Raw genomic sequence first — 13196 nt, 5'->3', positions numbered from 1 at the left:
TCCTCCCATACTGCGGGGGGCGGGGGGGCAGGGAAGCCTTTGCTCTAAGGAGGAGCCCCGCGGTGAGGGTGGCCACACACACAGACCCGCTTCCGGCCCCCGAGATAGGAAGGCGCCTTGGACCCGCACCCGCTTCAACTGTTGCCGCTACAGGGAGCGGACTGAGATCCCGCTCCTCCTATTGGTTAGAGGCTTCCTCTCTCCCCCTCCTATTGGCTGGTTGTAACACTCTCTTTCTCATTGGCTGGGAGGGAGTCCCGCCGTCAATCCCTTCCCCCCTCCTTCTCACGTACCGTAACCGTGCTCAGTCTCGCGGGCTCCGTAGTTAGGGGCGGAAGTGACGTTTCGAGTTGGGGTCCCGGATGTAGTTGCGCATTCCTTGAGGCACTGTTGCTGGCGTTTTCTTCGGGAGCGTCCTGGCGCCGGCCGGTGAGTGGAGCGGGGAGGGGAGGGGCCGCCCTGGTCTCATCTGCATGGGCTGGGAGGGAGTTTGGTCGGGCACGGGGAGAAGGGCAGGGTACGGGGGCAGACAGGCCACGGGGAAGGGGCTGGGAGATGGGGGAGGGGCTGTGGCAGCAGGGCACGGGGAAGGGGCTGAGAGATGGGGGAGGGGCTGTGGCAGAAGGACTGGGGGGCAGGGCACGGGGAAGGGGCTGGGAGATGGGGGAGGGGCTGTGGCAGAAGGACTGGGGGGCAGGGCATGGGGAAGGGGCTGGGAGATGGGGGAGGGGCTGTGGCAGAAGGGCTGGGGGGCAGGACATGGGGGACTGTACTGTTGTCAGTCTCCTAGCTTACAGTGGCTCTTGTCTCTTTGTAGCATCCACGTTCCTCTGACGCCCTCTCATCTCCTCTGGCCTGAGGCTCTGAGTTCTGCTCTCCCCCAGCTGGTGACTATGGCCTTTTTATATTACTGTGTAACTCAGGGGTTGGAAAGGAGGATCCTCCCACTCCCCAGCACTTTGTTCTCAGTGTTGGTAATCCGGGCCTGCTTAACACCTCCTGAGAACCATGCTGATAGTGGTGCCCAATGCACCTGCTCTAGTGCAGCTACTCACTCTCCACTATCACAGTTCTGTGGGGGGATGCCTATGATCTCTGCCACCACTCAAATGTGCTGGACTGATATCTTGGTCCCAACCTTGCTATGGTGGCGAAAGGTAACTGTCACCATCGTCAGCTAGCTAGTTTTCCCTTGCCATGGCAGGGAGGTGTCGGCTGAGATATTGGTTAGCTTTGGTTTCAGTGAATGGATGATAATTCTTGTTTCCTGTTAACTATCAAGCAGTGAAAATATTTCAAATGTAGTCATTCAGTGTACTTCTGAATTGACTATGTTAATATTTCTTCATTGAGAAGGCAGGATTTATTAAGCCTGATTAATAATGGCTAAATTTATTAATGCTGAGTAATAGTGGTATTTACAAATCATTACCTCACTTCTGATATAGAAGAATGTGTAAAAGGACTGGTGTTGAAAAGAAACAGGAAATTATAACTTTCCGTTTTTCTGCCTTGGGCTTGAAAGCTATCAGCAATTGCCAGTTATGCAGGTGATCACCTTAACTGTAACATACCTGATACTTTTACTGATGTCAGTAAAACAGAATAAAATGCAGATAACTTGGCACACAGTTGTATGAAAACAGATTGAATGTGAGATATATTATAGAAAAACATAGGCACCATGGATATTTATATGGTACCAAAATACATTTTTAGCTAATATAGCAATAAGTAACGTCCTTTTTTTAGTGGGCAAACTTAGAATTTTATCATATTGAAATTAACACTTGAATGGTGGGTACATATTAGTTTAGCTTGCATGTGTGATAAGAGTCCAGACACAAAGTTGCACCAGTTTTAACTAAATAGGTTTAACAGTCACACCTTTAATTAAAAAATTGGTGCATCTTCTGTGTTCGAAAAAGCCCCAATATAACCAAAGCAAGTGTGGTGATAGAACAGTCGAGCATTTTAAAGAAAATGAATTTAATGAATCGTGTTCCTCGTTTCAATTTGTAAAAGCTTGTAAGCCATAAAACTACAGATAACTACAAAGAAGTGTATGTGTCTAAGATAGATACAGTGAACAAATAAGATCAAATATATTTTAGTAGCTTATTGGACTTTAACTAAATATTCGTCCTTGTTTTTGTGGTAAAAATATTGCATAATTAAGACCACCGTAGAAAATGCTTTTGCTTTGTGTTAGAGGTTCTATTCAGATGTTTTCTGCAGTTCAAGTATCTAATAATTTACATATAGGTGTTCTTCCACTAATAGTTTTAAGCTGAAAAAATAAATGTGTAAATAAGATGTGAATTCATTGTTTTTTAAAGTGCTCTGATCCACTTTTACAAGATGAGCACCACCAATGTGGATGATGCTAAACCAGAAGATGTTAAACAAGAATCTGAGAAAAAGATATTTTATTGTGAGGTGAGTGGATTTCTTGGTGGTTTTTTAAAGTATGATTATATAACATCGTTTTGTGTGATCTAGTGAGTACATTTTACTCCTGAACTTAGGTCTGTCATACGGTGCAGTATTATGATCTTCACTTGCTAGCCCCTAGGGGTCAAAGTGCAGGAATCAGGTAACTTTTTGCTAATGTGGATGATGCTGGTAGCCTGCAAGAGAGCCAGAAAGCAAACACAAAATTAGATATGTGACAACAGGAGTAATTAAATATTGGTCCCCTCCCCCAGCCATGTTGAAAAAAGAGTGTTAAGCACTTCTAGTTAGGTCCCATATTACATTTCTTAAAGTGTGTGTGTGTATGATCTTAATAACCTGTTCCTGCTGTGTACCATGAACCTGTTCCTTCAGGTGCTAAACTGAAGTCATTTGTGATCAGTGTTAGCACAATTCATTTCCTCCCAATTAGAAAATAGATCTAGGATGTCTTCTCCACTTTCTGGATTAAGTCATCTACTTTATAACATGGGATCCTTTTTCTTACTTGTACCCAAGTTGCTTCAGGATAAATTGTTCCATGTCTTTCAAGGATAAGTATGACTCATTCAAAAGGTCCACAGTTGGCTTGACTGCAAAATTTCCTCAGCAATGTTCCTGTGAACACTTGAATCTTAGAGAGTGCCTGAAGTTGTCATGTGTCCTTCAAACCTTTCCGTTTAATCAGATAAGAAGCCAACCTAGAAAGGCTCAAAGGCTTCAGCCTCAAGTGACCCAGAATAGAATCCTGGTCATCTATTATTTGTATAGTATTAGTGTCCATGCCTGCAAGCACCTCCCCTGCAGCTCCCATTGGGGATGGGGAGCTGTGGCCAATGGGAGCTATGGGGGCGGTGCTTGCAGAGAGGGGCAGCGCGCGGAGCCACGTGTTCCCCACTCTCCCCAGGGGCCGCAGTAGCGCGCTGGCCCCTTCCGGGAGCGGTGTGGGGCCGGGGCAAGCAGGGAGTCTGCCTTAGCCTCTCTGTGCCGTCGACCGGGAGCCGCCCAAGGTAAGTGCCACTGGGCGGGAGGCCGCACCCCAGCCCTGAGCCCCATCCCGGAACCAGCATTACAACCCCCCCTGCACCCTGAACCCCAGCCCTGAGCCTTCTCCCAGAGCCAGCACCCCACACCTCCACACTCTGCCCCAGCCCGGACCCTCTCCTGCATCCAAACTCCCTCTCAGAGCTTGCAGCCCTCACCCCTTCCTGCACTCCAACCCCCTGTCCAAGGCCCAGCCCAGAGCCCCCCTCCCACACTGCAAATCCCCCCTTGTGTTGGTGTTACAGTCCTTCTTGTTTACAGCTCCTTCTCCGTGCCCTTTGCATCATGTGATCATCTATTTCAGCACAGACCACCCACCAATACTCTGCAGAACAGTGTGGGAACTACTGAGTTAAAAGGATACTGTCAAAAATCTGGGGGGGAGGGGATTCCAGAAACTAGTTAATTGACAGAAGTTAAAAAACAAAACAAAAACATAAACAGTTTACACAGATCTGGTGCTGTTTTTAATATCTTCACTTTCCTGATGTCTAAGTAGGCTTAATGTGATTACTTATGTACTGCTCTTTGTCACTCACTAGTGTCTTACTTTAAATTTCTCACACAAGCCTTCTTCAAAGAGGCCTTCACCAGTTTCTTAAAATAGTAAAATATAATAGGTTTTCGTCCATAACCGCAGACCTATTTGCTGTGCTTGCACAACAGTATTTTTATACTAAAGTTGGCTGTAGCGTAACTGACTGTAATTAATTTCTTTAGGTTTGTAAAGTTCCATGTATGAGTTCTATAAGCCTTCAGTCACACTTCCGTGGAGCAAAACATAAAAAGGTAATGTAATGTGATTTTAATGTCTTATGTATAAACTTCACACTTCTAAATTTTCAGTAAACTTATTGTAAGTAATTGTCTTTAAAAAAAAAAAGTTTTGAATGCTTGTGTAATTTGCAATTCAGTTGCTTTGTTTCACCATTTTATCTGAAAATGAAATCCCCAGAAAATTGTCCAATGCTGGTATTTTGAGCCTTTTGAAACATTGTTAAAATTGTTAAATGTACACAATACACTTTATTTTTTTGAAATACAGCTATACTTACAATTTAACTTCTAAGTGAAGTTAATATGCACGTATTATGAACTGTGTGTATTTAAGGTTGCCTGACCTGCAAAGTCTTTTTTCCCCTCTGCAATTTAAAAGGAAAATGTGGCTCATCTTCCCTGGTTCCATACAACTGACCTTAAATTTGGAGAAAAAACTCCAGTGTGATTATAAATTAGAAATAACTAACTCTAGTTACGAAGGAACATTATTTGCATTTTTATGTGAGGGTTTAAATATAATAAACATAAGTAAAACCAATAATAGTAAAGTTGCTGTTATAATTTGATACAAGTAGGTAACTTCTTACTAGAAAGTACTGTAAATCAGAAAGGTTTCAAAATTATTAGGCAGGTTCTACAGTTCTTATACTCTTTCGGTTAACTGAACAGTAGTTAATCTTTTTTCGGTTAGTCTAAGATTACAGAACTTTATAATAATAGAACTTCAATGGCTAGTGTTTTCTTCTGTTATTTCTATCTGGTGTCATCAGACTGCATCCTTGGTTGGCAATAAGAGCTGCCTCAATGAGGAATGCCATCTTGATGACACTTTTAGTGACCTTCTTTCCCTCCTGTATTACTAGAAATCAAACATAGTATCTTGTAACTCACCTGGTCTCTAGCTGTCTCAGAAGTGTGAGGCTTCAAGTTTGTTCTTAAAGTTTGGGTTTTCCTCACAGACCAGGCAAAAAACCTTTCATTTTAAAAAGACTTTAATATCCAGTCGGGAGACTTTCTTTATATCATTTCTCAAAGAATGGACTTTTTATTTATTACAGCTTCACAAATCAGTTGTCTATCTTAAGTGTTGTCCCTCACCTCCTTTACTTGCTTTTAATTGTATTGAGTCAGTTGCTCATTCGTAACATAATGACAACATTTTTGAAAGCAAAAAGAATTGAGATTGCTCTACAGGCAATCTCTTAAATTTGCTGATATGGCATTACCACCATTCTCACATTTTAAAAAATTCATTATGAAAGAATAACACTGAGGAAAAAGAGTAAAATACTGAAATAATTAATTAGGCTTTCAACTTCCCAGCAGTTACTTATCTATTAGAAATGTCCCATTGCCTGAGTAATACTTAAAATGCAATTTAAAACTGAGCAGTAATGAAGGGACAGGTCTTTGCTAGAGTAACTGGTTGTGGAGGTTAAGGTGTTACCCACAGAATCTAGGGCACCCCACTTTTACTGTACCGGGGGCTCAAGGCATAACCCTGTAAATTTAGGCACCCCATCCTTTCCCGTCCTGGGCTCGGGACGTAAGGCACTCACTCTTACCTGTCCTAGGCACAGGCACCTTCTGCTGGTTTGCGGGACCTTTTCCCAGTGAAACAGTTATATCCTTAACCTATATTTATTAACAGTTGATCAACAGAGTACAGATGCTAAGCATACAGTGCTCACCACTCCCAGTAAGGGGGACAAACTTTTCCTGGTGGCCAGTCAGGATCAAGTTGTCCGGGGCTCCAGCTTCTGTACGGTATGATCATCAGGGTGTGATGGTTTTGGCAGCTCTGATCTTGGGCTGTGTTCTGGAGTTAGGTTCTAAAGAACTTCCTTTTGGACCCCAATTTATATAGTTAAAACTTGGGTCCTACTTAGCTATATCTTAACCAGTCATTTTAAACTAAAATACTACAAAAGAATGCAAGCCCATTACGAAACAATTCTTTAACCAGTCCTAGCCCATTTCCCCCCTACGTACAAGAGTCAATTTAAATGTTGTGAAACCAGTTTACACAACAGACAGAAACAATTAAAAACCAGACAGGATAATACAGATAAACAATATCAAAACAAGAAAGAAGTATGGATTTCACAATCACAACTATTGATAAGTGGTTTCTTGCTAGACAGAAAGTTATCAAAGTTTTCTTTAAAAATCTTAATATCTGTTTCTTTATCTGGGTGATAGTGGGTACGATTAGGACAGGAACACCTTCTTAGCAGTCCGTTATTACTCTGTTCTGATGCAATTGATGGAACCTGAGGATGTGACTCTCTGCAACTTAGCTCATAGCTGCTGTTTTTACTCTGGCTGCTGCTTTTACTGCAGAAAAAGACCTCAGACCTTACCAAAGTCAGAAACTCAGTCCTCAATACGTTTTAGGCCACTGTTGTGTGTATATGCACATGCTTAACTTCAAGCATGTGAGTAAAGTTAAGCAAATGTGTGTTTGCAGGATTAGGGCTTTAGGGTTCTATTTTAGCTATTCTAAATACAAGCCTTGTTTGACCTACCTTCTAGTATGTGTATCATAATGGATGGTGGAAAAGTGGTGTCAGTTGCTCTGTTATATCTTAGTGCACTCCTTTTATGCTACCTGAAAATAACATTTAGTTGTGGGGTGATATTAAGTCCATTTCAGAAATCCAATGAAGAGAGAGTATCCAGCTGATAATGGGTCTGGGGCAGTGGTTCCCAAATTGGGGTTCACAAAATGTTACAGGGGGTTCTCGGGCGGGGGGGGGATTCCCTAATGGTGGACAGAGCTGTTCCTGGGCAGCACGGGACCAGCAGCTAAGCAGATCAAAGCAAGCATATCTATCACACCGAGGAGATTTAAACTTCAAGACTCGGTATAAGAAATGGAAAGGGAGGTGGATGTTTTTTGCTGTTTTTAAAATTAAATAGGCAGCTAGTATTGTTTTTAAAATTATTATGAAGAACAAGTTTAAGCTTTGTTGTAACGTGCACTGTTTGCCTGGACTGCTCAAGACCTGAATGCTTGTGTAGGAGGAACTCTTTGAGTTGGCTTCTTAAATACCTTCATGCTGTTCCTTGATGAAACATAGGAGCCTTGTCTTATTATAGGCTTATTCAAAATGATACATAATACGAAAGTGAGATCTTGGAAGAGTGTTGCCATTTTCAGAATATAATAAAAATACAGTAATAATAAATAACAATTAATAATAGTGTGTAATAAGCATGTCATAAAAACAAATTTTATATTTCCAAGATCACTGCTTTTATAATTTATACTCAGGTAAAGGAGAAAATCCCTGGAAATATTCATTTTTAGGAGGGGGTTCATGAGACTTGACACTTCAGTGAAAGGGGTTCACAGGTTGTTAAAGTTTGGGAACCACTGGTCTGGGGTATCAAAATGAAGAAAAAATATGCTTGGGATGTGAGAGCCATTGGTTGCCTACTTGATACTAACTTCATTTCATCAGGGTGGAACTGACTAGTTGTCTAGATGTGTAACTTTAGCTCCCAGCTACACCCCTATCAGCTACCAATGATTCCCTCTTCTGGCTTACTCTCTTGACCCCACTGTAACTCTCAGTAATCCCTAATGCTTTACTCATGTATCATTTTTTCCCCTCATACCCTACTTGCTTCTAATGTGAGACCTCTTTCTTCCCTTTCTCCCCCACCAGAAATTATTAGTTTGCTTGCTTTCTAACAACACCCAGTTTTTTCCTTCCTTACCTCCAAAACATGTCTTCCTTTGAAAACCCTTTTCTTTTTCCCCTTGACAGACCTGTGATGGGCAACAATAGCAGATTCTGACTGCTCTGCAAGAGATCACAATTTTCTCTTTTTACCCTCCCCCAGTGTTGGGGATAGTGAGCTAACTTGTGGAAGTGGATTCTCTGTGATCAGACCAACAATATCCTAGGACTGGAAGGGACCTAGAGAGGTCATCTCGTCCAGTCCCCTGTACTCATGGCAGGACTAAATATTATCTAGACCATCCCTGTCAGGTGTTTGTCTAACCTACTCTTTAAAATCTCCAGTGGTGGAGATTCCACAACCTCCCTAGGCAATTTATTCCAGTGTTTAACTATCCTGACAGGAACTTACTCCTAATGGCCAACCTAAACCTCCCTTGCTGCAATTTAAACCCATTGCTTCTTGTTCTATTCTCAGAGGTTAACAAGAACAATTTACCCCCTCCTTGTAACTATCTTTTACATACTTGCAAAAGTGTTATCGTGTACCCCCCCGAGACCTCTCTTCTCTTTGAAAACATTGTTTGTTTAGTCTTGAAATCTTCTCTCATAGATCACGTTTTCTAGACCTTTAATAATTTGTGTTGCTTTTCTCTGGACTTCCTCCAATTTGTCCACATCTTTCCTGAAATGTGCCCAGAACTGGACACAATACTTCAGTTGAGGCCTAATCAGCGTGGAATAGAACAGAAGAATTACTTCTCGTGTCTTGCTTACAACGATCCTGCTAATACATCCCATAATGATGTTTGCTTTTTTTGCAACTGTGTTAAACTGTTGACTCATATTTAGCTTGTGATCCACTATGACCCCCAGATCCCTTTCCACAGTACTCCTTCCTAGGCAGTCATTTTCCGTTTTGTATTGGTGCAGTTGATCCTTCCTAAGTGGAGTACTTGGAATTTGTCCTTATTGAATTTCATCCTATGTACTTCAGACCATTTCTCCAGTTTGTCTAGATCATTTTGATTTTAATCCTGTTCTCCAAAGCACTTGCAACCCTCTCAGCTTGGTATCATCCGCAAACTTTATAAGTGTACTCTCTATGCTATTATCTAAATCATTGATGAAGATATTGAACATAACTGGACCCATCACTGATTCCTGCAGCGCCCCACTTGATATGCCCTTCCAGCTTGACTGTGAATTACTGATAACAGCTCTCTGAGAATGGTTTTCCAACCTGTTACGCACCCACCTTATAGTAGCTCCATCTAGGTTGTATTTTCCCTAGTTTGTTTATGAGAAGGTCATACGAGACCGTATCAGAAGCCTTTCTTAAGTCAAGATATACCACATCTATCACTTTCCTCCCATCCACAAGGCTTGTTACCCTGTCAAAGAAAGCTATTAGATTGGTTTGACACAATTTGTTCTTGACAAATACATGCTGACTGTTACTTATCCTTTTACGGGGTGGATTTGATTTAAATCGATTTGATTTAAATCACTAGTCAAAAAGACTCGATTTAATCATGTTTTTTTACATAAAAGTGCATTCCTGTTGGTTGTTATAACCTTAATACGTATTCTTCACAACTCCGAGATAGATGTACTTTTCATTTTTAGAAAGTACACACTATACATTTTTAAACAGTGATTTATTTTGAGAACTTTTCAGACTAGTTTTATAGCTATATCAGAAAATGAATGATTGTTTGGTTATTTCATTTACCAAAGATAATTGACGCAGCTATTTATGAAGTCACTGGGAGGTGAACTATCTCCAATTTAACAGGTTAATCATTAATATTTGGAGGAATTTCTTGCCCTGCTGTATTAGGAGGAGAACATCACCAGACAGACATTTAAATTGTTTTATTTAAAACAACAACGTTAAGTATTCTGGATTTTTTTCTTCAACAGCAAACATATAATATTTTATCAAAACAAGCGCATGTCCCTCGCTTCTCACATTTACCTCCAGGTGTCGGATAGGAGGCGGGGCCAGGCATGTTTGCTGACTATTAATAACGGAAATGCTCGAGGCCAAAGCAAGTTCGATATAACACGGTTTCACCTATAACGCGGTAAGATTTTTGGCTCCCGAGGACAGCGTTCTATCGAGGTAGAGGTGTATATAGAATTAGAATTTATCATCTCTATTCCATGATGAGATCTTTTGAGCTATAATGTATCTTACTTAAAACTATCTTTAGATAGGTTTTTTTCCTCAAATCAATTTTTTTGATAAAATGATTTTTAAATCGATTTTTTTTTTTTTTTTTTTAATCATTGATTTTTATCCACCCTGTCCTTTTATCTTCTAGGTGTCTGCAAATTGATTGCTTAATTATTTGCTCCATTATCTTTCTGGGTACTGAAGTTAAGATGACTGGTCTGTAATTCCCCGGGTTGTCCTTATTCCCCTTTTTTATAGATTGGCACTATATTTGCCCCTTTTCCAGTCCTCTGGAATCTCTCCCATCTTCCATGACTTTTTGAAGATAATCGCTAATGGCGCAGATACCTCCTCAGTCAGCTCCTTGAGTATTCTAGAATGTATTTCATCAGGGCCTGATGGCTTTGAAGACATCTAACTTGTCTAATTTTTAACTTGTTCTTTCCCTGTTTTAGCCTCTGATCTGACGTAATTTTAACTGGCATTCAATATTAGATGTCCAATTGCTACTAAACTTTTTGGTGAAAACTAAAACAAAAAAATCATTTGGCACTTCTGCCATTACACATTTTCTGTTATTGTTTTCCCCCCTCATTGAGTGACAGGCCAACCCTGTCCTTGATCTTCCTCTTGCTTCTAGTGTGTTTGTAGAATATTTTCTTGTTACCCTTTCTTTCTAGCTAATTTAATCTCATTTTGTGTCTTGGCCTTTCTAATTTTGTCCCTACATACTTGTGGTGTTTTTCTTTTCATACTCTGTAATTTGACCTATTTTCCACTTTTTGTAGGATTCTTTTTAAAGTTTCAGATCATTGAAGATCTCCTGGTTATGCCTATGTGGTCTCTTGTCATACTTTCTATCTTTCCTACTCAGAGGGATAGTTTGCTCTTGGGCCCTTAATGTCTCTTTGAAAAACTGTCAACTCTCTTCTGATATTAACTATTCAGAATGGAGATTTGGAATAAAAGTGCTTTCTCTCTTAATTATAATGCCATTAGCATGCTGCAACAGTCTAGGATGGGTGTTATAGGAAAAGGAATCTAGCTGTTTTCAACAAAGTATCTGTCGTAACCTGTACAGTTGCAAGTTATTTTTCTTCTAATAAATCTTCCCATACAAGGATAGAATTAATACAGAAACTTCTGATATATTGTTTAGTTCTAGTGTCTGTAATTGGTGTTTATCACTGCTCAAAAGGCCTGGCCAGGTCACAGGAGAGTTCTTACCCTGAGCTGATGACCAGTCATAGTCATTTTTATTTCTCTTTGTGAATGAACTAATTGAGGAAAAATTCTATGAAAGGTGCTTTGTAAAGTATTTTCTTTTTTTTTAATATCCTGTCACAATGGAACTGGAAATGCTTCAGTTCAGTTACTGGCTTTTGGCTTCTGAGAATCAGCATTCTAAGGTTGGACAGGGTTCTGTTCGCAAAACGGTTATTCAGCGCTCAACTGGCAGACTGAAAGTGCAGACCATGACATATAAAATACACAAAGGAAAACTGAAGAATTACAGTTTCTCCAGGAGACATCCTCAATGTTTCCATCAGTTGTCAGTTCTAGATACCAGAAGAAGAGTACCATGTCTCTACCCCACTTCCTTTGGACCCTCCATGAAGCATCTGTTAAGGGGAAAAAATTAAGATGGCAGTTAAAAAAAACCAAACAAACCATAAGCAAGAAAGAAAATGCTCCCAATCTAGATTCATGTCTTAAAGTTATAAATAGTGCATAAACAGTGGCTTTCATTGTAGCTTTTATAAATAGTAAATAGTAGTAGTACAATAAAATTTTTATATGCATCAGCCACTTATTCGTGATGGATAGGACACACTTAAATGTGTCACCAAGATTTCTTGTCCAGTTGCTGAGGCAGAAGTCTAATCTTCAAGTGGGCAACACTGTGACAGGTATTTGGTGCAGTTGTTCATGCCTGATAGTAGCTAGGTTCTGGGTTAAAGTAAGTCAACACTCCATCATATGGTAAGATGTCCTGTTAGCCATAGTTTGTTTCCACTATAGTTCCTGACTTAGCGTTTGTACGTTAGCATTTTCTTGAAAGTTCAAGTCTCAGCACCAAAATCTACTGCTAAAACATCCTGAATAGTGGAAGAAACATAGGGGAAGTGAACTTTGGAGCCAGTTTGGAATGAGACTTGTATTACTTCAAATGTGGAGGACAAGAACCTCTCTTGGACTTAGACCCAGTCTACACCAAGAAGTTAGGTTGACACAGCTACGTCCTTCAGGGGTGTGAAAAATTCATAGCCCTGAATGATGATGTAAGCCGATCTAATTCCCATCATAGACAGCACTAGGTCAATGGAAGAGGTGGATTACTTATGTCAACGGGAGAACCCTTTCAGTTGGCATAGGTAGTGTCTACACTGAAGTGCTACTTCAACTGTGCGGCTGTAGAGTTTCAAGTGTAAACAAGCCCTTAGTGATGAATGCTCATGACAAAGTGAGAAGGTGCAAGAAAACTTAGAACTGAGCCTGCTTAGGAAAGCTGACCAGGCTTCTCAAGTTTTTCCTTCTGGAAATAGAGAGGACCTGGAAATAATCCTTGTCAAACTCAGCAGTTTATTCTGCAGTAGAATTTCTAGCTTCATCTCTCAGTGAAAATCCAGACATATTTTTTTTCTGGCTTGTATAGATTGCATAGATAGCTGAAGAAATACATTTTAATTATGGTTCATACCAAGTGATGCATTGGACCTTAACCCAATCCTCTCCAAATGTAGAAAGTTCTTCAACCACTAACCCAGTGCACAAGATTGATGGAGTTCCGAAGAAAACCTTTGAACATTCTGCTGATGAAACGTCTGTGTGTACTCTCTTTCTAGGTGATTTGCATCTTAATAGCTAACAGAACTGCAAAATTATTCTTTAAGGCTAGGGATAAAAGTCTGTGTAGTCTAAGGAACTCATGTAAAGTGTAAACTAATGGTTTTTTTTCATGTGACATGGTCCCAGGCTACTATTCATGTTCCTGAAGGTTTGGCAAAGGAGTTATAGTCCACCAGATTATATAGTTGAATCCATGG

The 13196-nt window shown here is 40.5% G+C and overlaps 1 protein-coding gene across 2 annotated transcripts in view; it reads left to right on the top strand.

Annotated features, from left to right (window-relative positions):
- Positions 1–323: 323 nt before the first annotated feature.
- The window catches only part of LOC135874247 (uncharacterized), a 57288-nt gene continuing 44415 nt past the window's right edge, over positions 324–13196 (top strand). Inside the window, exons 1-4 of one of the 2 annotated variants that reach the window (XM_065399021.1) lie at positions 324–429; positions 818–887; positions 2340–2439; positions 4219–4287. In XM_065399021.1, coding sequence (XP_065255093.1) covers positions 2362–2439; positions 4219–4287 — 147 coding nt within the window. In that variant the 5' untranslated portion in view covers positions 324–429; positions 818–887; positions 2340–2361. Of the gene's footprint in view, positions 430–817; positions 888–2339; positions 2440–4218; positions 4288–13196 lie in introns of those variants that run through there. The other variant, XM_065399022.1, reaches the window with a different exon arrangement.

This window comes from Emys orbicularis, chromosome 2 (assembly GCF_028017835.1).
Source record: "Emys orbicularis isolate rEmyOrb1 chromosome 2, rEmyOrb1.hap1, whole genome shotgun sequence".
Classification (NCBI taxonomy): domain Eukaryota; kingdom Metazoa; phylum Chordata; order Testudines; family Emydidae; genus Emys; species Emys orbicularis.
The sequence above is the reverse complement of the archived record's forward strand: the minus strand, read 5'-3'. Positions and strand labels throughout refer to the sequence as shown.